Raw genomic sequence first — 26655 nt, forward strand, 5'->3', positions numbered from 1 at the left:
ATATATAATATATATATATATGTAAGTGACATACTGTTGGGCTGGCGATTATTTGACTGGAACCTCAGCACGGGCTGAGGCGGAGCCGAGAAGTCACGCCACTGTTCTGTACAGATGCAAGCACAACAAAAAAAGCTACCCGAAGATAATACATGAAACTGAAAGACCTGTGGAGACAAACAAGGGGCGAGGCCAGATGACACAGTTTAAAATGCGAAATGAGGCATTTCCTGGACAATCTACTGTATAGAGCAAAGCCAGCGAGTGGAAACCCGACACAGTATCACGTAAAGCACAAGAGCACGAACCACAGATACACAAGAATAGTGATATCCACTACAAACGGGTACACGTCGCACTCAGTAAAGGATTGGCCGGCTGGGGCGCGTTATCAGGAGGCCGGCGAAAAGAACATAAAAGCAGGCTACCGAGTTCAGCTAGAACAGACTAGGAACACGGATTATAGGAACAAAACGCCACACTGAAGCTGTGTAGCAAGCAACAATTCCGTTGGATGAAACAAACGGAGCCATAGGTACACGTGGAATGAACTGCCACTTGTGAGCGCATGATTCAAAGGAATGGAATAAAGGCAAGCGGAGATGCAGACGGAAATAGATGCACACGCCCGAAAAGGAATACTTGTGGCTCACCGTAGTTATCTGGTGTGAGGGTCAGCAGCATGCCAAGGTCCATCCTCTCCACGTTTGTCTCTGTCTCATCATCCAAGGGCGTCAAACCCAAGCCAGCAAGACGACCCTCGTGTAACTGCATCTGAACACAGCAACCATACACATCTTAGGCCCCACAATTTGTATCATCAGCAATCAGAAGCTCCCGATCTGATGACGAGAGAAAGAGTCCAAAGGCCCCCAAGGGCCTTCGTGGAGTTTCCAGTGGTCTTCGTGGAAAGCCACTCTTTTGTTTAGATGTTCCAACACTGGTAAGGCGAGGTGGTGACGCTAAGTGTGACAGGACCAGTTGACACAAAATCCATTTATGTGTGCCTAAAACATTAAGTTTTGGACAGGACAAATTTGACGGTCCCATATCGTCTGCAGGGGACGGGTGTGAGCCGAGTTGCTACACAAACAAGGGATATAGGAGGCTGCGCTGAAGCACACTGTGCGTGGGCGTACTTTCGTGTCATCCTCAATGGCAAGTGCCCCGGTCATGAGGGCGATGCCGCTCTTAAAGCCTATTTCCACAAATGCAGCCTCCTGCTCCAACTGTTGGCGCATCTTCGCGTGGATTTGCAAAGCAAAAGCGGAAATCTCCTCCGCCTCCCACTCCCAGCCGATCTCTTCCTCTCCACCCTGCGCAATGGATGCAGGTTCACCTATAGCTCCGCATTCAAGCCTCGCACGGGCCTCAAATTCAATGCGGTGCAGTGTACAGACATACTTGGGGACAGAACGGGGGCTTATGATGGACGGCACGAGGTAGACAGGTACAAGGACTAGAAGGTATGTATGCCAAGAAAGGGATTCAGCTTCTTGGGGGAAAAAATGCAAATGCAGATATGCTCAACTCAGTCCAAGGGCGGAATTGGTGACACCAGGAAGCTATTCCTGCATAGCGTGTGATGTGGTCCAATGTTCCAAGCAACACAGCACGCGCCAGTGGATGGCGGGACAGCCGGCGTCCCCGCCGAATCGTTACTTTCACTACGAGTCAAGGGACCGCCTTTCAAATGCTTCTCAGCACCTTGCTTGTCGAGAAAACATTTTTAAGCAGCACACGAGCGTTCCCGTGAATGCTGAAAATGTTGTTAGCTGTTTCAGTGTGCTCTTCCGTTCCTTAGCTGAGCTGCGTGGAGGGCTGCTGAATAAGAACGAAAGGGTGTCTGCTCGCTGGCAATGAAGGCAATTGTTATGCTGGGGGGTCAACTGACCTGCTCAGCGCGCAGGTATCCTGAATCGGCGTCGCTGTCCGGCTCACTACTAACCTCCGTCACGATGCTTCCTATGCTGCTGCTCCTAAATCCCCTTCTGTTGCTGCTGTCATGCGTCAGCAACAGATTCTCAACGAGCTCCACAAAGCCCATATTGGCAACTGCGTCCTCTTGCATCCGCCGTCGCCTCCCCGTCCCCTTACCCCCCTGTGTGGCCTCCGGATGAAACCGCACAGTGCCACCCCCCCCATCGTCTTCTGTTGCTTGTGCTGCCTCCCCTTCTGATTCAGCTGCTCCTTCGGCTGCTCCTGCTGCACCTGGGGCGTCATCGCCAGATGCCTCTTCAGGAGATGTTCCTGCATTTGTCGCACTCCCTCCGGTCACTGCAGCAGCGGCAGCCGCAGCAGCGGAAATTAGCCCAAAAGACCACCACGGAGAACTCTGCAGATATACCACGCATAGTGTCACATCCGGTCTACTCAGCACCAGTAGCTGCCGCTCCCCCACCGACAATCGCAATTCAGGCGGGAAGGCATACGTCTACTCCCCAACATTGTGTCCTGTTGATGTAGTGTAGTCCCCGTAATCCCTGGCTACCTTCGCCAACAGAAGCAGCTGCTGTAGCAGCAGCGCTAGAAGCAGCCTATGTGCGGCAGTTGCTTACGGAAGGCTCATCATGAGTCGCTTCTACTGGAATTGCACCTCTCGAATCTGCCTTTTGCAGTGAGGTGGACGGCGCAGAGGAATGTTTATCACCTGGCATTTCTATATATCGATTGCGGCTCTCCTGGCTGCCGCTGGAGTTGAGATTTGGACAGCAGCAGCGGCAACTGCCGCATCTGGGAATAACGTTCTCTTGCCCCACTTAATCTGTCACCTGAATCCCCGTGCCTTGACGAAGGGAAATGAGGAGAGCACTGTTGCCACACAACCAGACCAGCACCGGCTGCAGCAGCAGCAACACCACCAGCAGCAGGTGTTGCTGCTGCGCAGCCTTCCTCGCCGCAGAGGGGAACTGAATGAAGGTACCTAGAGATTGTCGGTAATAAAAGCTGGCAAATAACTGCCGTAGACCGTGGAATGTCTAGGACGCTGCAGAAGCAGCACACGTATCGGAAATGCCCTGCGCGACAAAAGGCCGGGAGCGCGAGAAAAGCCCATGCTAAGATATAAAGGTGAAACTCAAAAAGAATGTGTGCAGCCTGCTTTCAATGAATTGGTTGTCCACAGAGTTGCAGTGAGCAAGTTTCCGTCCGCGTAGCAGCAAAGAGGGCGGCCAACTGGGTGACTAGCGTCGGAAATGCAGACGCAAGAGCGAAGCTCACTATATCTTAGGAATTACCCATCTTAAAGTGGGATCATATGAGGTCTCGTTGCATAGATGGAGCCTTCATTTGCTCTACTGCAAAACATAGCGATTATCTGGGCTGCCGGAACACAGTGGGTCTGAGGCGCTGTCGGCACTCCGTAGTGAACAGCTCTCGCGCACGGCTGTTGCTACGTGATAACCCGTACACCACTACTTAGGTGCACACTCAATATCTATCGCCGAAGTTAGTGAATTCCCTCTAAAACACCGTAAGTTACCAAACGACACACTTGAACCCAAAATCCAGCTCCCAAATAGTTGTTGTTAGAGGAGAGAAGGAACTCACTGGAGCCTGACCCCCTTAGGGGCCGAGCCTCACCGGGCCAGCCAGCCCCAATCCCTAAGGGCAGTGGGCCCTAGCAACCAAGTTGGCCACAATTATGATCTAAATGTCCCTTATTAAATACTATTACTCAGTGTATTGTGTTCTTCGGGGAATAGGCCGCCAGACCCTCGCTGGAGAGCCCACCTGCACTACACACTCGACGGTGGCCACTCTTGTTCTAGCTCGATTTGCGCTATAGAAGAACAGAGAACATCAAAATGAGTTATCCTATCACATCTTCGTAGTACGAAGGCTTCAACTATGTTGATGGCAGCCTAAGCGTCTTTGAATTTGTATTCAAAATTGGCGTTCGACAGGGTGTCTCTAGTTGCTTGTGAACTGTTTCAGCGCTTTCCTCCACACCAAATTGCATTTGTTCTCTAGATACAGTGTTTTCACATGCTTTGTACAACCGTTTTAAACTCGGTTTGCCGTTTGTACCTGGCTGCATAGAGACTCTACCCTGGTTTTTCGGCTGGAGCTCCTCCATACATTTATGCGGCGATGATTATTCTTCTTCTCACTTTCTTCTTTTCTGTGCACCGATCCGACTCCTCCCTTTCCCTTCGGCTAGGTTACGTGGAGCTCCCGTGTCTGGGTAATGCAGCGAGAGGCCTTGGTCCTATCGATCCTACTCAAGGAGTATTGCGAGCTTCAATGAAAGCACCGTGCTTTATACAAGTGTTCTGTAAGAGCAGATTATTTCATATTTCGGTATCCAGTCTTTCTGCGTCAACCAGCCCACATGTCTGGAGTTACGGGAGGGGCAGAGGCCAGCCATGAGTTCCAGCGCACCGTGCTGCAAGCTGCAAGATGGCCCCACATGCATGTACAAAAGGCTTATAGACAGTAGCCACGGACATTGTATTGTTGTAAACTTATTCGTGCATGCCGATTGCCTACCATCTATGAGTCAGGTTTCATGTACCATGTTCAGAGAGAGGCGCATCGGACGGATTGTTCTACGGCTGGACCCCCGCCTTTCGCACAAACAGCACACGCTGAAGTGTTCCAGCCTTTGGTCTGAGTATGGCTAAATTTGTTTGGTATTTCGCGTTTTGGCTGCTCAGCTGTGCTCTTAGCTGCTTTCGCTGCACCCAGCACTTCGTGTTCGCGCAGCAAGACTTGAAGTGCCTAACCACCAAGTTTCACGCCGATGATGTTCACAAAAATTTTACGGAATCACCGAAACAGCCTGAAGTCTTCTCAGAAGGAATCAACAGTGCCGTTGCAAGTGTTTCAGGCTCCCCAATTTGTGGCCACAAACGGGGGAGCCTGAGACCGTCAGCAATAGAGTAACAGGTTGCAGAGCTAACAAAAGCCGAGAATATTACGTTCAGTGGCCAGGAACTCGGCACCACGAATGAGGATTTGAGGACCTTCTGTGAGAAAGAGTCCCCCATAAACACTTGGAGACTGTCTTTAATGAGGCGGTAGCTACTCCAACCGTGTGGGTGTACACTGCAGCTTAAGATTGGCGTTTCTTTTAAATATCCCGTAATCGCAGCTGTTTCTCCACTGACGAGGGCCAAATCTATATGCTCTGGGGTGCCAACTAATTGTCGTTGCAATCTACTTTCCCTCCTCTCCCTACGGCGAGCTTATTTCAAGTCTTAAGTGCAGTAGCTCCCTTCCATTGACTTCCTTGGGCATTGGGCAGAGACCGCCCGCCGCACAATTAACAAAAGCAATACGATTTATGCTTTATGTCCTGCTAGGTCCTCCCCTACAAGTGCCCGACTGAAAAAGGGCTATGTGTAGCACAGATCCGCGAGCGTGCTCAAAGACTCAGGCGAGCTGCAATGCACTTATTTTGCTTAAGCCAAATGCTCGACAAAAGCCGCTTACCTCCCTTTCCATCCCTTAGGCGGCTCGGATGCAGCGAGACAAGTGCCCGGAATTGAGAAAGGCGAGGTGGCCAATGAAAGTGTTGCAACACACCTTGGTACAGCCCATGCAGCAATACAGCCGGCTTTTATGCGTCAAGACACCGTTTCCGTTGCAAGGTCGGCATTTTCATTGCCCTTCCCTTGGAAGCAGTCGGTCTGTGGACCTTTGATAAAGAACGTTAAAGTGCGTCGGACGCCGCCATTACTGAACGGAAGCCCATTAGGCTTCCGTTGTGTAATGGCGACATAGCGTTCTGCGCATAGCTCCGGTGGCCGATATTGTTCACATCTGTCATAGCGTCTTCCCCTTCCGACCTGAAAACTTCGCCACACCACAGACCATCCCGGAAGGTTTTATTGTCCTCGTTGTGCTCCAAAAAGGTAGTGCCGTTGCTTAGATGTAGCCACCAATGTGATCTTTCCTCTTCTAATAAAGCAGATATCAATAGCAAGCGTACAGCTGCTAGTGCGAGTCGGAGACGGAAATACAGCTCCAGAGAGGCATGAAACTATTCCACCTCTCTTACAACACGGCAACACTCATGCATGGGAGGGAGGTTGCCAATGGCTTCGGCATTCTTCACAGATTCTTGTTGCCGTGCAAAACACATTTGCTGTGTGTAGTACAGAAGCTGCATTGGCTTCAACTCTACGAGGTTCCTTCTCGCTGTGGTCTCCCCGCCTCATATATTAACAGTTTTGCAGGAGCAGTGGACGTGGACGTGGACGTGAATAATATTTTAGTATAGTTCAAAAATTATGCATGCAGGCATGTATGTATGCCTGCCGACAAACATATTCCCTAGCAAAAGCTTAGGTACTCACTGCTGTGCCCCAGGCGGAGTTGTTGTGGAGGTGAGGATCGTTGCTTGCAGCTGCTCCCGTGTATCCTACAGCGCAAACAAGTGAAACAAAAGCCTTCAATCGTACCCGAGGTCTGGTGTGAGCTGTACTGGAGTCAAATTACTTCAAGTAAGAGCACTTTAAATATAACAGGAGGCGCATGAGAGAGCAGCAGAGGGACCTGAGACAGCATGAGCATAACTGCGAGATAAGTGGAGCAACTGAGTAGAGCTACCCCAAAGGAAAGGCGCGCAAAAATACATGGAGAGATCTACGAAATTAGCTCCATCCTTTCTTGAAGTCGCATTTCTCTGCCTTATCAAAGGTTGGTGGCGAGCTGTAGTGATGCTTAATGCTTCATACAAGCGTCCCTAAAAATGCCCCACGTGCCTGCAGGCGGACGCAAGCCTTCTGTGCTGGCTGTACTGGCACTGTACAAAAACAAACGGTGAAGGATTCTGTTTTCGTTCAAGCCGTATGCGAAGACCGACATGTGGCCCCTCTGGCAATTTTATACAGACTCCGCCATTTCTCTTCCTCACGGGCTGGCGGGTGCACACAGCACCGCAGTAGTGAGCAAATAGTGGGGAGAGGAAGTGGCTAGAAATGAGTTGCGGCATAGATTCTTCCAAATCTCTCTGCAAGGCAGGTACAAGGCACAACCTCCTGCCAACCTGTCAGGACCCCTCTGCTGCATGCACGAACCCTGGGGTGGCGCAACACACGATGCACCGCAGTAACGCGTGAAGAAACACCACTCCCACTTCATCTAACACGTGAGACAAGCTGACAGTTCGCTCCTCTAACGAAAGTTTCCTTTTGCACACTGAAACATGGGCAGTGGCATCTGCCACAGGCGAACGAGCTCACCAGCAGCAATGACACCGGACGCGGGTGGATTCTCCCCACACGCACACGTATCGCAGTTGACACTGTGAAAGTTGTTAAAATATACGTATTCCTTGATTGCCACAACCGGAAGAAAGGGAATATTCGTAATGTGACTGCACCGCACGGGCGCTGCAGGCAGTGGGTTGGGGGCCCCAAAGAAGGCAGCGCGTGCAGGCGTTGCATTGAGCCCGTCTTCGATCCAGGGGTGGCGTTTTAATTCCGTGGGTCTTGTTTAGTTGTTGTTTTAGTTGAAGTTCATTTCTTTAAAAGGGAATCCATTAGAAAACGTGCAAGGGTGCCATGCAAACCGGCGTATTGCCACTTTTCATATGTGTGCACCGTCGTGCGCGTCCATTGGGGTTCTCTGGAGGAAACCGCAGGCAATCCTCACCGAGAAATTTGAATTTTTCTTTAAATTTGATTTGATTTGTTTGTTTCATTGAATGCGCCACATGAAGGCGCGGAAGAAGTCACCATGACATCGCCGTTGGCCGCTGCAGCGGCTGCTCCCACACTTCAGGCTTTCAGTTCCGCGACACCTCAGCTTACAACCCAGCAGCTAGCTCAGCAACACATCCAAGAAGACTCTGCGCTTCCTTCCCCGTTGCTTAGGAGGAGGAGGCGAGGTGACGGCCTCAAGTACATCGGCGCCTTGACGTTCTTCTACCTCGCAGCTTTACTGCTACGGCGTGCCATATCGGCGGCACGTACACCTGAGGAAGCCCAGGGTTCTGCACTCAAACCCTGTGTCGTCCATTCCTCTGCCAATCTGCAGGCTCAAACTCTTCAGCAGCAGCAGTTGGGTGGGCTGCTGCTGCACACAAGTGCGCATCGCACCATCCCCGGGGACTCCGCTCAGCTGCAAGGCCGCCACAAAGAGCCCAATAAAGCTATCTCTTCTGCTGATGCTTCTGCTGGGGGAATGTCCTCAAACTCGCTGGTCCCTTCGAAGCCGAGAGCTCTAGTTTCGCCGATTCCGCCGGTTCGCTCACTGCTGGGGTTGCAGCTGTTGCTGCCGCTTCTGGCTCGCGCCTCTCCTGCAGCGACACCATCACCACCAACGAATTATCTCAGGACAGCAGGAACAGCAGCATTTTCCGGGCCTCCTTACCCTCCTATCCCCCTGCCTGCTCCTCCAGGGGCCTCCTTCCCGGGGGACCCACAGGCCAGAAGCCTGCGGCAAGAGGGCAGACCCACTAACCTTAAGCTCAGCCATCAAGTGGAGATGGGAAACGTGGAGAGAAGTTCTAAAGTGCAAATTCAAATGAACAACGACAACGGGAACAGGAAGTATCCCTGGTAAACTGCATAGACACCTGATGCATCTGTATGGACAACTCAGTGCACTGTATCCACACGACCTTTTATTTGGACGAGCTGTATTTACACCCAAATGAGTTGTATATACACCCCAATGAGTTGTATACACAACTCAATGAGTTTTCGAACACGACGTAGAGCCATATACATGGGTTTTAGTATACATTCAGACACTTCTGCTGCTCACAAGGCAGACTGCCTTTGCGTAAGAGGCCTTAATTCCGAGAGGATGCATTGCTGTAGTTTTGGGGTCTATGGTATTGCGATTTTGTTTCTCATATTTGCTTCCTGCCTTTCCGTTGGTGGCTCTGTTGACTGTCTCCTGTCTCCCCCTTGAAATGCTCCTGCCTTGGTTCTGCTGCTATTTTGCTCAAGCAGGAGTTTTCGTCTGTTACACATTGCTATTGGAGTGCTGCCACAGAGTCAAGTTGTTGCTGTTATTCACTCTGGCTGTCTGCCCTCACTCCTCGGCTGCTGAAGTTGGGCTATGCACCTCTGGTTGTGCTGCGGCTTGCTTTTCGTTTCTTTTGCGTTGTTTTATTCCCCCAACGTTCGCAGTCCTCTTCCTACAAGCTACATGCTCAGCGACTGTAGCAACAGGAGCAGCAGCAACAGCCAGCCACAAGATAGCACACTGCTTGCTTGTTTCCTCAGAAAGTCCGTTGGACAATCTTGTAGGATTATTGAAGGTCTAGGGTTTGGGGGTTGGTATGTGGCCTTCGCTTTGCGGCTGCCTTCAACGCCGCTGGGAACCCTAAACACGAAGCCCTCATTGCTACTCCGAGAAGCCGCGACATTCACCTTCGCACCACATACAAAGAGTGTTACGAGGGTTTGGGGTCTAGAGTTTATGGTTTACAGCACATCGTTATGAGGCTGCGTCTGCAGTTGGCTGCGTCAGTCGCTGCTGAGCCCCTAGAGGAGGCTTACGTTTTACGTTATCCGTTGGATTACCATCAGACATGGAATGTATCTATCCGTGAGTGCGCATCTGTGCCTATGAATATGTGTGCATATATACATCAGATTCTTATATTCTACCTTGTCTGGCGTGTTTGGTTTTGGTTGCCTTGGGAGGTGCTGCGCTCGCGTGTTGCGGTGTACGAGCAATAGAGCTCGGTTGCTTGATGGTTTGCGTCTGCTTGCAGCAGCAAGTAAGTCTAGGAGGTGATCTCGTGGTCGTATTCTGGGCTGTATAGACACTGGGGGCTGCGCTACCTGTCGCTCGCAGCATCTGATCCCTAGGGGCTTTTTTTGGTTGCTGTCTTCACCTGAGGGTGGGCCAGGTTTGCCCTAAGGCAGGCTGTATGGTTTAGGGTTTTCGGTTTAGGGTTGGCGGCGGATTCCCGCTGAGTCTTCTGTATATGGTACTTTCAAAGGTGAAATGCCATTTTATTTGTATGTGCTGGGTCGGATCGTGGGATGGTCGATCTTTTCTGTTCTGACGGTCCCCCCAGAAACTGCTTATTTTTTCTCATTTTCTCCCTTTCACCCTAATAATTGTATACCACTACTTTACACAAGTTAACTAATATTAAGGGATGCTAATGGTTGGGTTAGAGGGCAGCTGGAAAGAAACCACGGGCCACACAGCAAACACAGCTATACCGCGTAGTGTAGGCTGATAAAGCAGCAGGTGGTGGCAGCAGAGTTAGGGGTTTAATTCGTGTTACAACTGAGGTTAAGGAAGTGTTCTTAAGTTTTATTACAGAGTATTACAACGTATTACGGAAATGAAGTGGAAAATGACTAGGAAGAACGCAGCATCCTCGACTGTGCAGGGTATGCTGCTCGGGTGCTGCTAGGGTCCTTCTCTCCCTGTGGGGGCGTCAGGTGCCTAGAGTTCTATACAAAAGAATAAGTAGATGCAGAGGCAACTCCAATGAGTAGTTAAAGCTTTCAGCCTTTATTATGTCGTTTTAAACCCACAGGTAGGCACAGAGAAGGCCATCTCCCCTGTCTTTTGGGGGGCTCTAGTTATTGTTGCTCGGTTTCAGTGTGTAGAGAGGGTCTCGGACGGGTTGTCTTTGAGTTGACGTGTTTAATTTGCATTTATATCTTGTAGAAACCGGACACTTCTACAACAACGGGCCCCCAGCATATGACCTTGCCACTGTCCAGGGTCACCTCTCCATCCTCATGCAGATCCCCCCACAGAGGGCCACCAAACGCAACCTCTCCATGGCGGAGGTCCTCAAGGATCCCTCACAGGAGAGCGCTGACGGACCTTTTGAAGTTTCCGCCGAATTTCCTGGAGGGGCCCCTGAGGGGCCTCCTCGGGTTCCTACCGATCTCGACAGGGGGGCCTTTGGAGAGCAGCTCCGTGAGTGTCCCCTTGAGGGCCCCCCCGAATCCTGTGTACGGGCCCATGAGGAATCAACTGAGAACCCCACGGGAGGGCTACTCGCAAGGCAATGGAAGGTACAGTCGGAGGAGTGTCAGGAACCGCGGGTTCCTTCGGAGGCCCCCACCTCCAGGCCTCTGTTGGCTCTTCCTTGGCGTTGTTTTAACTTTAACTTTGACGGCGACTTCTCCGTGGGGGGTCTCCCAGTGCTGCTGCCAACAGGGGGACCCTGGAGGCCCCCTGAGGAGCAGTGCAACGGTGACACTGGTAAGGAGTTGTTTTCCTTCACTGTAGCTGTCTCTCCAGCCCTATTGTCTGGAAATACACCGCAAGAGTTTTGTGACCAAATGAACAAATACATCCACCGATAGACAGTATTCTGCATTCAACCGTACAACAACCTTTGGAATTGCCGTTTCTCCACAGGTTGCTCCGTCTGGGACGCGGCAGTTGTCCTGACTCAATATGTAGAGGAGAAGCTGGAATCTCTATTCAAAACCCTGAAGGTACACCCATCATGGGAGCATTCAGGGGGCCCACAAGGGGATATTCCTGAGGATTCCCTCCCCCTCTTCATCGAGTTGGGGGCAGGAAAAGGCCTTGTTGGGTTGGGGGTTGCTGCTGCGCTCACAGCGTTAGTTACAAAGAAAGCCCAAGGGAGCCCAGAAATCATGGAGAAGGTACCATACTCGGGAGCCTCCAGGACTCTCCCGAGACCCTCACGGTGCGGTTGCAGAGTGTTGCTTACTGACTTGGACTACTGCCTCGGGGGCCTCCGCGCGGCAGTAAAACTCAACGGACATTTTGCCGAGCTTGTTGATCTTTCAAATAATACACAGGATATTTCAGTGCAAAACGGGCCTTCTGGGGGGGCCTCAGCGGTGGGGGCCCGTCACGGACCCGGCGGGGGTCCCCTAGCAGGAAGCAGAGAGGGGCCCCCAGGGCATCGGGTGCGGGTTGCAGTGGAGGCCCTTGACTGGTTCTGCCCCGACCAGTGCGTTGCCTGGGGCCCATCAAGGGCCCCTCCGCTACAGAATTTATTGGTCGTAGCTGCGGATGTGTTGTGGCTGAGGGAGCTGGTAGAGCCGTTTGTACAGACACTTGCTTTCTTGTTTTCTAACAGCAAAAGAGACAACAACGTAGTTGACAACGCTGCCCCGAGGCCATTAAAGCACTTTCCTCCAGGGCTGCCAGAGGGGTTAGCCTCGAGACAGGGGCACCTAGCAGAGCCCCAATATGGGCTTCCAGGAGGGCCCGCAGGGAACCTCCCTGGGGACTCAAGCCCGCTGGAAGAGGACCAGTTGTGTTTTCCCTTCTGTCTCCTGGCACACCAAAGCCGCTCCACAGCAGTCGATAATCTCTTTTTTGCACTCTTAAAGAAATATGGACTCTATGCGAGCGCCCTGAGGTACGGGGCCTCAAGCGGAGGCCCCAAAGGGGCCCCTCTGGGCGCCTCGGGTGGAGAAATCCTCTCGAGGAGGGCCACCAATTCAATACAGGTTTACGCGATTCAACAAATGCCCCAGCAGGGGAGCTTCTTTAAGGCTTGATGCTAAATGGATATTGGAATTTGGACGGCTGCCTCCTATTTTGTTGTCATCGTTTTCTTGGTTTCTTTGTTTTCTTCTGTCTGTCTTCCTGTAGTTAGACTTGCTTCCCCGTTTTTGTTTCATTTACGTTTCTTGTTTCTTTGTTACCGCCGCAGGATTTGTCGGTCTCCCCTCCTATGTTTTGCCTCGAACGCTCTTTCTTCATTCGCTTTCTGGCTTGTTGTTTCCTTGAAGAAGCAACAAATTGACCAACCCTAAACACCTGCGACAGAGACATGCCGCATTATCAGAGGAATTCCAAACAAACCAACACCTGCGACAGAGACATGCCCTGCCTCGACTCCCCTTTTCTATCTGTTCTGGGGAGGCTGGTGGGGAGGCTAAAAACTACCTAGCTACCTAACGGGTTGGCTAGCTAGCTATGTAACAAGCTGCTTGGCTAGATAGCTGGCTAGCTAGCTACTTAGCCGAAACCTTTAACTGCCTGAGCTCGCAAGCTGAAGCTGATCCTGCGCTCTCTCTCTCTCTCTCTCTCATCAGAATCCTTGCTGTTGCATTGGAATCCGCTGTTGACTTTTGCAGGCCAGGAAAAGCATCAGAAACAGCTGCGGTGAAGGCACCAATGTCAACAGCCACAGCAATATCGGCAGCGCATACAGGAGCAACAGCAGCAGCAGCAAAGGCAGCGACGACGAAAGCGGAAGCGCGGGCAGCAGCCGATTTTTTCTTTGTGGTGGGGCATTTTGTCTGTCTTTTTGCGTGATCACAGCGCAGCTTTTGCACTGCCATTTGTCCTAAGTGCAAAGGAGATCTCCTTGTGGTCTGCTCTCAAGCCAGCCGCAGCAAAGGAAGGTGTTGCTGAGGCTGTTGGGGGAGACTGTTGGTGAATGCATGCCACAGTTGCAGGGAAAGAAAGAGATGGAGGGGCTAGTTGACTTTTTTGTGTAGTTGCATTCCACGGTGTTCGAACACCCCGGGGCAGCAGCCGTGCTTGACGGCCCTGGCTTTCGTTAAGTTCACAGTGGCTTGTTTGCCTCTTTAACTGTTGGTTTGATGGAAACTGACGCTGTTTCTTTTTAATTGTACCTATATATTGTAGGGAAGCCCCCTACGTGTTGCGAGGCTCTTGCTCTGCGGCGGTCTGTGGGGACGGGAGCGCCGGCGTGGGGGGCAGACCCTTTTCAGAAAGCACATCGAGTGGAATAGTTGATTTTAAAAGGTATTTCAAAGATCGGAAGGCTTTTATTTCCTTTTTTCGGGAAAAAATTGTACTGACAGTATGTCGATGGCGACAGCGGTTCGGCTTGGGCTACGGCGTCGAAGGCCCAGTGGCCGGCGGCACGAGCAGAGAAGGAAGGGAGTTAAAAGAGGAAATGGGGGGTTTCTGTGTCATTATATTGAATTGTTCAGTTATATGTATAATAAAATTGCCAAAAAGAAAATCCATTTAGCACTGTTTCGGCTGGCTATCCTCAGGACGACACCCTGAGGACGGCTGCGGTCGCTGATGCCTCCGCCGGCGCAGAGGCGACGATGAGGACCTAGTGGGTTCGTTTTCCCTTTCGCGTTTGTTTCTCCCGTTTTGTTTCTTCATTAAAAGGGAGTTTTGACCCTTTTTTCCTCCCTTCCCCCCCCCTGTGCAGCCCCCGGTGTTTGCAGCAGGCAGCAGGCAGCAGATGGCTCGCCGGTTCAGTCCCCTCCTCTCGGCGAGTGTTCATACACCCCATTCTGCCCATGACTGGCGTTGTTAGGCGAATCTAAAAGCATACAGGGTCATTCTGGTGAGTTTATTTCCCATCTGGAGCTGTGTCGATGTTCTGCGCTTCCCCTTGTTGCTAACAGCACACACAACGCCACATGCAACAGAACCCTAAACCCTTGAAACGACGGGGCCTCTCTTGGGGTTAGTTGATGTGTTGTTCTTCTGCTTCTAACCACACCATTAATGCTAATTTTTCTTCTTCGTAAATCACCATAAGGGGCTTTGTCGCGGCTGTACATACAGCTGCAGGCACCGCTGACCGCGCTGCACGCTGCAGCAGCAGGAGTAGCAGCAGCAGCGCGGCGGGGGAATGGAGGCCTTGCTATTGGACCCCATGTGCATTTATGTTTCTAGCTGAGTTTTATTAGCCGAAATGAAAACAGTAAGCTGCTCATACATCTCATCTAGGCCGTAGTTGCTGCGGCTGGAGTTGTAGCCCATGCAGCAGCTGCAGCACGTGCTGCGGTGCATGCAGTGTAGCACATAATCACTGAATTCTTTGTTTATATTTCCCCTGTATACACGCGCCTTGTACCGACAGCAGTCTGCTGGCATGCGCTAAGGGCTGCTAAATGCTGCAGGAGTTCACAGCAGCGGGCTGTAAATACAGCTAGGGGCCCGCTGCTGCAGCGAATTTTGCTGCTTTGTTCCCCTTCTACAAAGGCAAATAAGGCAGCAGTGGACGTATACACTTCAGCTACAGGGGAGCCCGGTTAGGTGGCATTGCTATTTCCTCTGTTGGTGTTGTGAGGCTCCTTGTTCTTCGAGCTGTTTAGGTTTTAAGGTTTAGGGTTTGCCGTTTAGGATTTGGGGCTTCGAAGAAAAAAATTGTCGCTAAACGAGAGAGAATGAGAAGGTTGATTTCTTGCTTGATGCCTGCTGTGATATTCCCGTGCTGCTGCTGTCGCCGCACTCTCAGCTACCTGCTGCTGCTGGTACAGTGCAACATGTGCGTTTGCTCCTGTGGTGTGTGCTGGCTCTGCTGCCCCGCAGCAACATTTTGTCATCCCCCTTTCCTCCGTCGTCTTCCTCCTGCTGTCTCAGCTGCAACGGCCACAGCAGCAGCAGCAACAACATCAACCGCAACCGCAACAGCAAGAGCTGCAGCAATTGCAACAAAGGCAACGCCTATTCTTAGTTCCCATATTTATTTTCTCCCCCCTCACCCCTCCATTTTTTAAGGTGGTTAGCAGCACCAACAAAGGCTAGTGCAGCTGCCCCTGACAAGAATATCTTGCAGCAGCAGCAGCAAAAGGGGAAGCAGCAACAGCAGCAGCACTAGTAGCAGCAAGTTTTTTGCTTGGGCTACCCTTGAAACGCGAACGGCCTCACGCGTGCTGCTTCTGCCTTGTCGTTTGGAGGCCTAAAACGAGCCAGAAAGTGGAACAGCAGCGGGAGCAGCAGCAGCAGCAGCAGCAGCAGCAGCAATAGCTGCTGCAGCATCCGCTGCGGCTGCTGCAGCAGCCCCTCCCCTTTAGACTGGACTCCCAGCCAGCAGGATGTACGTACACCAGTCAGCCTCCATAGCGATATCTTCCTCCTCCATTTCCGTGGAGCTTGCGAAGCAACTGCAGCAGCAACAGCAGCTCACCAGCGGCAGCAGCAGCAGCATCAATCGACTCACCACGAGGCAATCTTTGGGCTTTCTTCTCGAGGGCCATCCAACATCCCTACCAAACAGGTTCTCTTGCAGCCAAACTTGCTCCTTAACTAACCTCAGCAGCAGCAGTAACAGTAGCAGCAGCAACACCAGCGTGTTCGCTAGGGTGGTTCCCAGCAGGTATTCCCAGGGCAGTGTTCGCTACGAGAGAACGACGCAGCGACAGCAGCAGCTGAAACTGCAGCAGCAACAGCTGTTGCAAAGGCCAGCTTCTTCAAGGGCAACTCCACTGCAGCCAATTTACGCGCCGCTGCAGCAGTCGCTGCTTCGGACAGGACAGCAGCAGCATCAGCATCAGCAGCAGCAGCACTCCCTACAGTGTCATCTCCCTAAAGAGGTTCAACAAAAGGTACATGGCTGCCAGCAGCAGCACCTGCAACAGCAGCCGCAGCAGCAGCAGAGGCGAAAGTGCCAGCAGCAGCAGCAGCAGCAGACGCAGCAAAAGCAGGAACAACACGTTTACTACAACCCTGCGTACTCAATACAGCAGCAGCAGCAGCAGCAGAAGAAGAAAGCTGCTGCCCACTCCTTTACCTTGGGCCGCCAAAGAGCAGCTCACAAGCCTCGGCAGGTTCAAATTGCTTTCAGTTCTGCTGCAGCGGAGCAGCAGCAGCAGCAGCAGCAAATGGCTCCCTTATCCGCTCCAGGTAATTCCACTTGTCTCCTGTCTGACGGGCCTTCCCTCTCATTGAGGGAGCAGCACGTACAGCGGCACCATGATCTGCAGCAGCGACTGCAGCAGCACCACCAACACGAGCAGCAGCAGCAGCGGCAGCAGCAGCAGCGGCAGCAGCAACACTATACCGCACAGACTGTAGCGTCATCTCGCAAGGAGCAACCGCAGACCCTGTCGGCTGCTGCTTCCAGCAGCCGCACTACCAACGCTCCACCCTCCAGCAGCAGTACCAGCGGGAACAGCAGCAAGCTGCGACAGTTCACCAACTGGCTGGACGTGACCCTCAACAGCGCCTGTGCCCGTCGCCGCGCTCTGCGTCAGTGCTTCTGCAGTTCGACGATATCGGCGGAAGCCCTGGTAAGCCTAAACGATAAGCAATAAGCCCTAAACCCTTACTAGTGTATTACTAGTGTGGAGGCATGGACTCTGCCGCTCATGCATCTATTTTGTTGGTTGTGGTCGTTGTTGGATGTTTATCTATTGCCGTCGTACTTGCTCATGCGCTGCTGCTGCTGCTGTGCTGCTCCTGCCGCTTTGCTGCTACTGCTGCTGTGCTGCTACTTCGGCCGCTGTTGCTGCAGCAAAATCACCCTGCTTCTTTACTGGGCACGACAGTCTACAGCTCTTCACTGCTGACACTGTCGGGTGGCAGCAGAAAAGAGGAAGAGAAATCGCTGGAGGCAGCAGAGGACGAATATTTTTGTCTAACACGACTGATTCAAAGTGCAATATTTGGTGCTGTCTTTGCTGCTGTAGCGCACTCCCACCCAGACCCAACAACCAGCAGCCGCAATAACAACAACAGCTGCAGCAGCAACAGCAGTGGGAGTGGGAGCACCAGAAAACGCAGCAGCAAAGTGGCAGTTAAGGTGCTGTCTCTTGCCCTCTTTCAACGCAGCAGCCCTTCTTTGCAAGAAGATTTTCTGTCCGAAGTTACCTTCTACGATTGTCTTAAAGGGCATGCCAATATCGTTACACCCACTCGGGTGTATGTTGACCTCCAGCAGCAGCTGCTGCTCCTCCTCTTTCCCCTCGCTGAATTTGAGGACCTCTTTGAGGTTTTAAAAAAGCGAAAAGAAGCATTTAAAGAACCAGAAGTCAGCAGCACCTGCCATCGATCATGCTGCTGTCCCGGCTACTGCCGAAGTGCTGCTGCCGCTTTTGTTGCTGCTGAACCTGCTGCCGCTGCTGATGCCGCTCCTGCTGCTGACTGCTCTGCTGCTCTCATTGTTGCTCTTACTGTTGCCTCTTGAGCATCTGCTGCCACTCGCCCTACTGCACTGATTGTTTTTCTTGCTGCCTCTACTGGAGCGCCTATTGCTGATGCCGATGCTGCAGCTGCTGCTACGCATGCTTCTTCTGGTGCTGTTGCTGATGTCTCTCCTGCTGTTGCTCTTGCTGCTGCTCTTGCTGCTGCTCTTATTTGGCCTCCGCTCCTTCTGCTGCTGGCTTATATGTCTCCCTGTTGCCGCTGCTTCTTGCAGTATATAAACATCTTGGCCCCTTGCTACCTCTCTGCCTTCTTGCCAGCCTCTGCAATGACTTAAGAGTTTCACTTTAGGGTTTTGGGTTTGGACGGGTGCGCTGTCCGTAGGTGCGCTGGATGGCTCGCCAGCTCCTAGATGCAGTTTTGTTTCTGCACAGGAGGGGCATCGCAATGCGAGGTAGGATGACCGTACTGCCAATCCAACACCCCCTAAACCATAAGCCCCAGGTAGCGAAGCCTCGTTTCATTTTGGCCCCATGAGTCTCAAAGTGGCTAGACCCCAACCCTGCGTTCTAACCCCGGTCTCCGGTTCACAGTGATGCGCTGCAAACCCTAAACCATGGAAAACCTAAATCCATAACTCTAAACCCTAGTCTGTTATGACGACGTTGTAGGTGGGTGTGTTCTCAGATTTGTCCCTCGAAAATGTATTGGTCTTCCGCTGCGAAGCCACCGGCGCCATCGTCCCATGTTTGACGGACCCTGGGCAGGCTGTGGTTGCGCTGCCTTCTCGCACAGCTGCTGCTCTTGCTGCAGCAGAGCAGCAGCAGCAGCAGCAAGAACAGGATACTCTGGAGAGCTCTAAGCCCACGGCTATTCGAGATACAGACAGCATCGTCTCGAGGGCAATGAAATCAGACAGCTTCAGTTCTCCCCATGTTTTGCTCCCTCCCAACAAACTCTTTGGAAAGAGCTTTAGACCCCCGGAGGTGTATACACGCAAACCGTAAGACGACATCCCTGCTGCTGCTGCTGCTTCCTCTTCTGCTGCTGCTGTTGCTCTTGGAGCCGTCTGACTGGCGGTGCATGCGGCCCATGCTGCTTTTGGTTAGCTCTGGTTTGGCGGCCTCAGGTGCTGCTCTTCCCCGCCTCTGCTTGCCGCTGCTGCTGCTGCTGTGTCTGTCGTGGAGGTTAGTGCTATTGTTGCTGCTACTGTTCAGGTACGACCCCTTCAAAGTAGATAGCTTCTGTCTCGGATGGATGCTGTACTACTGCCTGACAAAACAGCAGCTCTTCAGAAGAGCGCAGGCAACCGACGAGGGGTGGGTGATGCTGGCTTCGGAGCAGCAGCAGCAGTTGCGCGAGTTGCTGCAGCAGAAGAACGGCAGCAAACTCTCTCCTGCTGCTGTAGACTTCGTGTTGCAGCTCCTCAGGCCAGACCCAAACAAGCGACTGTCTATCTTAGAAGCCCTCAGACATCCATTTATTGCGAAGGGCCCTGTCTCTGCAGTGTATGCAAACACCCTGCTGCCACCGCCACCGCCGCCGCAGCAGCAGCAGCAGCAGAAGAAGGGGCAACAGCATCACACCGCAGCAACACCAGCAGCAATAACAACAACACAACAGCAAACAGAAATAGATGCAAAACGATTGCAGCAGGAGCAGCAGATGTACAAGCAACAGCAACAACACCAGCAGCAGCTAGCCAATTCCAGATTCCAACAGCAAAAGGCGCATGCGCTGCAGCAGCAAAGAATGCAGGCATATCAAAGGCAACAGCAGCAGCAGTTGCAGCAGCAGCAGTTGCAGCGGGCGGGAACGGCTACCAACGCAGATATTTGGACGGAGATGCGCCCCGAGCAGCAAGAATCTCACAAATATGACGGCTACCAGCAAGCAACAGATCATCATCTGCTGCTGCAGCATCAGCAGCTGCAACAGCCCCGTCGTGCTTCATTAAACGTTCCCACCCAGAATCTACAAAAGTCTCAGCAGCAACGGCAACAGCCACTACAGCAGCAGCAGCAGCCACCTTCGCCTCAGCAGCAGTCGCAACAGCAGCAGCAACAGAAACAGCAGAAGCAGAAACATTCTCCATGTCCTTGCTGCTGTACCTCGTCTGAGGATGAAAGGAGCACAGACACCTCTGCAGCACGCACTCCCTACGGCAGCACTGATGGTGGAAAGCGGCAGTTACCGCTCCTGCTGCAGCAGCAGCAACAGCAGCCGCAGCAGCAACTGAGCTACATAGGACCGTGTCTTATTCCCCCAAGTCTTGCTGAGCTCCAAGAGGGTTCAGTGGGGACTCGAGATGCAACAGCAACAGCTGTGGGAGTTGCAGCACGAGCTGCGGCAACAGCCGCCGCAGCAGCAACAACAACGCCATCGAGCTGTCTCTCAAATGAGTCTCCTTCCGTTTCTCTGCAGAGCTTCAGCAGTCCCGCGCTCTCTTCTGCCAGCACAGCTGTGAACACCAGCAGCAGCACCAACAGGATGCGGTGCTCTGGTTCTCTGCAGCAACAGCCAAAGAGCTGCAACAGCAAGCAAAGCATCGGTGCTGGAGCTGCTGTAGCTGCTGCAGCACAGCTTCCCGTTGCCCCTCGGCACGGAAGCAGCATTAAAGGGTTCCTATCTAAGAGCAGTATAAGCAGCACCACTAGCAGCACAACAACAAGCAGCTCGACAACCAGCAGCAACAGCAGCAGCGGCATGCATAATGTTCGTAGTGCATTGAGTGTGCTCCGGGTGGGCGGCCGTCTAGGCAAGGTGTTGAGCTCCCGAGGCAGCAGTCTCTTTGGAAGCAACAGCAGCAGGAACAGCAGCAGCGCAGCAGCAGCGAAGCTCCCCACACCGCCACCAATACAAGGGATGCACCACTGACCAGCTACGTCTGCAGCAGCAACGATATACCCGCAGCACTGGCAGTAGCAGCATCCGATGTTGCAGTTCGTGCTGCTACTTCTGCAGGGGCGACACAATGAGGAAACAGGTGCATGCATCTATATGGCCTTTAGATCGCCTGATTGATCTGTCCTTCTGTGCAGCAGCAGCTGCTCCTGCAGTATCAGCAGCATTTCCATAGAAGTTTCTCGAGGGTGTAGCAGCAGCAGCAACCACAACAACAGCAAGTGCGTCAGTCAAAGATGCTGATAAGGGCAGACCGCCCGGTGATTCCATTGAGAAGTTTGGCTGCTTCTGCTGCTCCCGCGAGCTGTGTTAGTCCCCGGGTTTCACGAGGAGACGCAACATGTGCTGTGTATGCCGCCTGTTTTTTTTTCTGCTGGACTACTGTCTGTGTTTGTCTCCTTCCCTCCCTCTCTTTCTGCCTGCTTGCGTCTCTCCTCTTATTTATGTCTCCTTATTTACCTCCGTCTCTGTCTCTGTCTCTCTATTTCTGCTTTTGTCTCCCCTTGCTTCTGGATATTTGTCCCTGCATCTGTCTCCCTGTTGCTTTTTGTCTACCATTTTCCTTACGTGTGTGTCTCTGCTGCTCTTTCTAAATAACTTGAGGGCTTTTTACGGCTCGTGTCTGTCTCCTCCGCTGCTGCGTGTCTCCTTATATCCAACCATCACATCTCCTTGCAGCTAGCTGTCTGTACACCCGCCGCCTCCTTGCAAAGGCTGCAGTTACTGGCTTCTGGTGTTTAGACACTCTACGCTAAAACAGGCCCCCTCCACTTTCTGTTTGCTCTCAAGAGCTCGGGTGTACATCCCACAACAATATCTTGCATTTCAGCTTTTTATCTCATCTTTTGTTTTCTGCTTCTCAACGCTTCCGACTGGCTCGTCAGAGGAGACGTGTCTCCCAAGCAGATACACCGCAGCAACACACATTTGCATAGTATAAGAGTGATATATGTACCGCATAAAATATGAGACTGAGTGTAAATGCATGTGTATGTGTAGCGGTGCATATACACAGTTAATTTGTTATCTTGAAATGGAATATATACGTACAAAATATCAGGCATTATAGGTGTAACAGTCATACCTACAACTGCCAATGGAGACACCTCTGCCACTAATGTTGTCACTTGGGACCACTGCAGCCACTCAACTAACAAACTCGAAGCACATGCTGCTGGTGATATTGCTACTGCCACTGCTGCTGCGGACTGCTAGCATCGCCGCCACTGCTTCTTACAACACTGCTCCGGTTGGTGCTGCTGGTGGGAACACTGTTGCCATTGCTGCTTCTCCTAATAGTGCTGCTGTTGTTGCTGCTGATGCTGCCAATGGTGCTACCGTTGTTGCGCTTGCTGCCACGCTTCGTAGCATGCTGCTGGCCATATCGATAATGTGCGAGTTCAGCGAGCAACACGCATCCACAACAGTCAAATAAGAAGAAATTCTGAGGACAGAATAATATAAATTCGATTTCAAACTCAAAATGAAGGACAAAACAAGTTAATAACTGGACGAACTGCCGTAGCAGACGGCGGCGGGGCCTCCACAGCTGACACGCAGGCGAGTGTGCCAGTCATTAGCATCGAGAGTGTTCATGCCCTTTCCATCTGTTTTCGTACGTAATTTAATAACGTACCCCATACTTACTTGATTAAATTGATTAATCAGTTGGTCCTTTTTACACGCATGGACGAACAGCTGTCAAACAGGATGAATATCCCACCAACAGCCGCCTGGGACCCTCAGCAATTACTGTTGCGCACCCCCCTGCTTGTCTATTAGCTCCTGGTGTACGTACAACTCAAGCATGGTGTTCTTCTGTTGCGTGTTGATACCGTGAAAGGACTAACCTGCGTCAATATCGTCCCGAGACGCCTGGGGACTAGACAGACAACAACAACTGTAGCAGAAGCAGGAACGCCAGCAAAAGCACAGGCAACAGAAGCAACGCCCCCATCGAAGAGCTACCCAACTGCAGAGCGGCCACGCACCACACCACCCTGCTGCGGTGTTTCTGCTGCTGCTGCTGCTGCTGCTGCGCGCTGCATGTGTAGCCTCCCAAATGACGCAACAGTCGCCAGGTGGCATTGCTCCTTGCACCTCCAGCAGCAGCAGCAGCATGGATGGGCCACGGTTGCTGCTGCTTATCGAGAGCGATGCTCTGTTGTTTGACTTGGCAAGTTTAGCCCATTGCTTGCTGCAGGGTTTGCTGCAGCAGCAGCTACCTGCTGCCGCAGTAGAACAATTGCTGCTGCCGGGTGTTCCTCTCGAGAAGGCAGCCGTTTCCTGTGCGTTTTCTGTGATTGAACAGCAGCAGAAGCAGCAAGACGGAGCACCGAAAACAGCGGCAACACGGCGCAAACGAGTCGTGAAACTGCTGGATTTCCTCCAGGGGAAAATAGCAAGGCTAGCAGACCCAGAAAGCGCAGCAGTAGCTGATGCAGCAGCAGCAGCAGTCGTATCAATAGGAGCAGAAGCAGCTGCGGCAAGCAGTTTGGCCGCAAGCTTTTGCTGCTGCTGGACTAAGGATCCCCTTAAAACCGCTGCAGTTGCACATCCCCGTAGCAGTATCAGCCCGTGCTGCAACCTGCGGAAAGCAAGTGGAAACAGCAGCAGTATAGGCAGCAGCAACACTAACGACAGCAACAGCAACGGCTTGGGAGTTGTCGATGCGGATGTGGATGTCGCACCTGCTGCAGCGGCCACTGGAGCTACGACGGATACGGCGGAGACAACAGCACCAGCAGGAACAGAAACAGCAGGAGCAGCAACAGAAGCAACAGGTGAAGGGTTTAGGCTGCTGCTGCAGCGCATCCTTGCATGCACGAAGCCTCACGTGGGGGCTTTGAGGCAACTTCGCCGCCTCTGCAGCGGCGACATCGCAGTTGTTTGCTGCAGCAGCAACGGGCATCTGCTGCAGCAGGTGCTGCCGCAGCAGGTGCTGCCGCAGCAGGTGCTGCTAGATCGGAACACTCATCCAACAGCTTCGGCACCAACGCCTTCTTCAGCAGCAGCGCCAGAAGTAAATGCAACGGTGGAAGCGGCACCAGCTGCAACTGCTGCCGCTGCACCCTTGCTGCGCTCCTGTCATCTGTTACATCTCAGCAGCAACAGCCCTGCAGACTTTGGTGCTGCTGTTGAGAGGGTTGCTGCTGCATTAGCTGGTCCTCCTGATAGCACAGCAACAGCAGCGAGGCCGTGCTGCTGCAACGGCTCATGCTGCTGCTGCGGCTGCCTGCAGCAGCAAGATAAGCAGCATACACAGATCCCTATCGTCGTTGCTGCTTCTACTGCTCCATTTGCCAGCCTTGCTGCTGCAGCAGGTGATGCCCCATAGCAAATCCTTCACCATGTTGCTCCTGTTGTCTCTGCTTGCTTGCTGCTTGCTTTTGCTGCTGCTCCTTGCCTTGAGCTTTCTTCTCTGGCTACTGCCATCACACGGCTGTAGGTGCTGATTCTGTTGTTGCTGCTATCGCTGCTGCTTATGCTCCTGCTGCTGTATCGTTCAGGATTTACTGTCTTTGCCCCACTTCGTGCCAAGGCCGTTGCAGAGCAGCAAGAGGTGACCCTGGAGCAGCAGCAGCATCAGCAGCAAGTCAAGTTGTTGAAGTGCTTCGAGTCTATGGACATTGAATCATTGCGCAGGACCTACGGTCTGAAGGAGCCACAGCCGCAGCAGCAGCGGGAGGAAGGGGATGATGAGATAGCTCCAGTGTATGGAGACCGCGTTGTGCCCCTCCGTGCTTTGCAGTTTCTTGACAGCAGCAAGGATGAGTCCTCAGCAATCCCACCAGCAGCAGTTGCAGCAGCGAGAAGGACGTGGCAAGGCCTCCTGCGCTGTGGTTGGGGCACCTGCTTTTTGCTGCAGGAGCCGCTGCTGCTTCAGGGTCTTGTGGTGCGTGGCTTTGGCAGAGGGAGCTCTTTGCTAGGAATCCCAACTGCCAATCTTTTGCTGCAGAAGCAACAGCAGCAGCAGCAGCAACAACAGCAGCAGCAACAGCAGCAGCTAGAGGAGTCCGACGCAACAGGGGATCTGCCCCTTGTGCCTGGTAGCTGCTGTTGCTGCTGTTGCTGCTGTTGAGTTTCTGCTGATGTCTCCCTGTCTTGTTGTTGCTGGGGCTGCTGCGGAATGACGTCGTGCTTCGCTGCGTTTGCTGCTGCTGCCGCCGCCGCCACTACTGTACATGAGGCTACTGAAGCTGTTTCGGCTGTTGCTGCTGCTGTTGGTGTTGTTGCTTCAGGTGTATACTTCGGCTGGGCGGCCCTCGTTCCCCCTGCTGCAGTAGCAGCACCTGCTGGTGCTGCTACTGCTGCTGCTTCAGGGGATGGTGCATACCCTGTTTGGCCGTGCAAGACGGTGCTTTCTTTTGGCTTTAACCCCCACTTCGGTAATAGCAAGGCTACAGTGGTGAGCAGCAAGTAAAAATGGGTTTATCTCAGGCAGCTTGTTTAAGGGTTTATCTAAGGTGTGTTGAAGGGGACTGCTACAAAAATCTAGATACGGTGCCGTTCTAGGGTTAGTCGGGACTCAAACTGTTGTGTGTGTTGTGGGGAAGATGATATGCCCCTAGATATCAGCTTCTGTATGCGACTCTGTCACCTTTTCTGCCTACCTCTGTTGCCGTTATAGCCGCTGCCTCCTTTGGTATCTTTGCCTCTCTTTCCTACTGTTGGTGTCCTCAAGGAGGGGGCTTGCTTGCCTCTGCACGGAGCGGCGGGTTTGGGGGCCTTCCTTTTTCTTGCAGGAGCCGCATTTGTTAGCAACAGGAGTTGGCGACATGAAAGGACAGCAAATGAAAATTGCCATTTGCGGATTCCTCCGTTCTGAGGCTGCCTTCCCTCAATTCTGTCCGTCGTCGTTTCCGTCTTCCACTCCATCTTCTCTTTATCTCTTGTTGATTGTTAGCTTTTGTTCTTATTTGGTATTTCGTGTTGTTTGCTATTTTCTGTTGTTTATTATTTCTGTGAGTTTTTGTTGTTTTGTTGTCTGCCGTTGTTTGTTTTCTTCTTGTTGCTGTTTTTTGTTGTCTGTTGCATCGGTTTTTTCTCGTTCTTCGTATGTTTCAGTTCCTCGTTTTCCTCAAATAAAGAAACAAGAACAAGGAGGAAGAACAAGAAAAACAATTTCCTCCCAATATTATTCCTTCTCTTCGTTTCTGTGTATTCCTGCTGTCTCCTCCCTCTTGTTCTGCTGCCCTTTGTGCCTCACCTTGTCTTTTTTGCCTCCTACTGGCCCTGTGTGTTTCTTGTTGTCCCTTTCCTTTCTCCTGGTTTCTATGCGCTTCCGGCAACCTCGTGTGTCTTATCGGGTCTCATGCATCCCCCACATGTGTTACTTCTCTTGTCTCCCCAGTGCTTCCCCATTTGAGAGAAGACAGGCAGGCTTGTGTACTTTCGCTACTGCTGGTGCTGCTTCTACTGCTGCGGCTGCTGCTGCTGCTATTAGCTGTGTTGAGAGCGAAATGTGAGGTGTTTGCAAAGTGTTTGCTGTGGTGTGTCTCCACCTCTCAGCGCACCTCATAGCCGCTATTCAAAGGGACTGCGACTTTGCTATCTCCGCTTTAGACCTCCCCCAAGCAGCAGCAGCAAAGAGTGCCTTGTTGTGACACTACAGCCTCCGCAACAAGGAGTGCCTTGCTCTGATATTGCAGCAGCAGCAACCGAAGAAGAGTTAGTGCCTCGTCTCTCGATATACTGCTGCAGGAGCACCAGCTGAATGCTTATGCGCCGCTGCTGCAACTGTCTGGCTGTATGTGACATCTGCTTCGTTCTTGCTGTTGCTGGTTCTCTTCTACCACAGGGCACCAGTAGCAGGCAGACCCCCGTGGGGTGTACGTACACAATTCTAGTCAGGGGCTCGCGCTTCCCTTTAAATTAAACAGTTAAAAGTTACCTAGTCCCTCAGTATTTGCATGCATAACACACTACAAAATCTTCTGCGAGGGGACTGAAGGCGACAGGCCCCGAACACACAGGGCAGCAGCTGGTGCAGCAGCTGCTGCAACAAGGACGCTACCG

General features: G+C 52.3%; 5 protein-coding genes across 5 annotated transcripts; 4 read left to right on the plus strand and 1 right to left on the minus strand.

Annotated features, from left to right (window-relative positions):
- Nucleotides 1–34: 34 nt before the first annotated feature.
- EMWEY_00019960 (hypothetical protein, conserved) lies at nt 35–2657 on the minus strand (the record flags this gene model as incomplete). Its single annotated transcript, XM_013480311.1, has 5 exons — nt 35–106; nt 654–774; nt 1140–1316; nt 1895–2335; nt 2559–2657. Coding segments are annotated over 5 exons (910 nt in total), but the record flags the coding sequence as incomplete, so codon positions are not given.
- Nucleotides 2658–7686: 5029 nt separating this feature from the next.
- On the plus strand, nt 7687–8514 carry EMWEY_00019970 (hypothetical protein; the record flags this gene model as incomplete). Its single annotated transcript, XM_013480312.1, has 1 exon — nt 7687–8514. One exon carries the CDS (start codon nt 7687–7689, stop codon nt 8512–8514), a length of 828 nt encoding a protein of 275 aa, XP_013335766.1.
- A 1762-nt stretch (nt 8515–10276) lies between these two features.
- On the plus strand, nt 10277–12425 carry EMWEY_00019980 (hypothetical protein, conserved; the record flags this gene model as incomplete). The annotated part of the gene is made up of 3 exons (XM_013480313.1): nt 10277–10313; nt 10597–11142; nt 11302–12425. The coding sequence occupies 3 exons, from the start codon at nt 10277–10279 to the stop codon at nt 12423–12425; spliced, it is 1707 nt and encodes a 568-aa protein (XP_013335767.1).
- A 3261-nt stretch (nt 12426–15686) lies between these two features.
- Nucleotides 15687–20610, plus strand: EMWEY_00019990 (PIK3R4 kinase-related protein, putative; the record flags this gene model as incomplete). The annotated part of the gene is made up of 5 exons (XM_013480314.1): nt 15687–16880; nt 17105–17620; nt 18118–18187; nt 18421–18736; nt 18951–20610. The coding sequence occupies 5 exons, from the start codon at nt 15687–15689 to the stop codon at nt 20608–20610; spliced, it is 3756 nt and encodes a 1251-aa protein (XP_013335768.1).
- Nucleotides 20611–22699: 2089 nt separating this feature from the next.
- On the plus strand, nt 22700–26243 carry EMWEY_00020000 (hypothetical protein, conserved; the record flags this gene model as incomplete). Its single annotated transcript, XM_013480315.1, has 5 exons — nt 22700–23765; nt 24147–24686; nt 24879–25045; nt 25383–25485; nt 26149–26243. The coding sequence occupies 5 exons, from the start codon at nt 22700–22702 to the stop codon at nt 26241–26243; spliced, it is 1971 nt and encodes a 656-aa protein (XP_013335769.1).
- Between the last annotated feature and the right edge of the window lie 412 nt (nt 26244–26655).

The sequence above is a fragment of the Eimeria maxima genome, genomic scaffold, assembly GCF_000499605.1.
Source record: "Eimeria maxima Weybridge genomic scaffold, Emw_scaff180, whole genome shotgun sequence".
Classification (NCBI taxonomy): Eukaryota; Apicomplexa; class Conoidasida; order Eucoccidiorida; family Eimeriidae; genus Eimeria; species Eimeria maxima.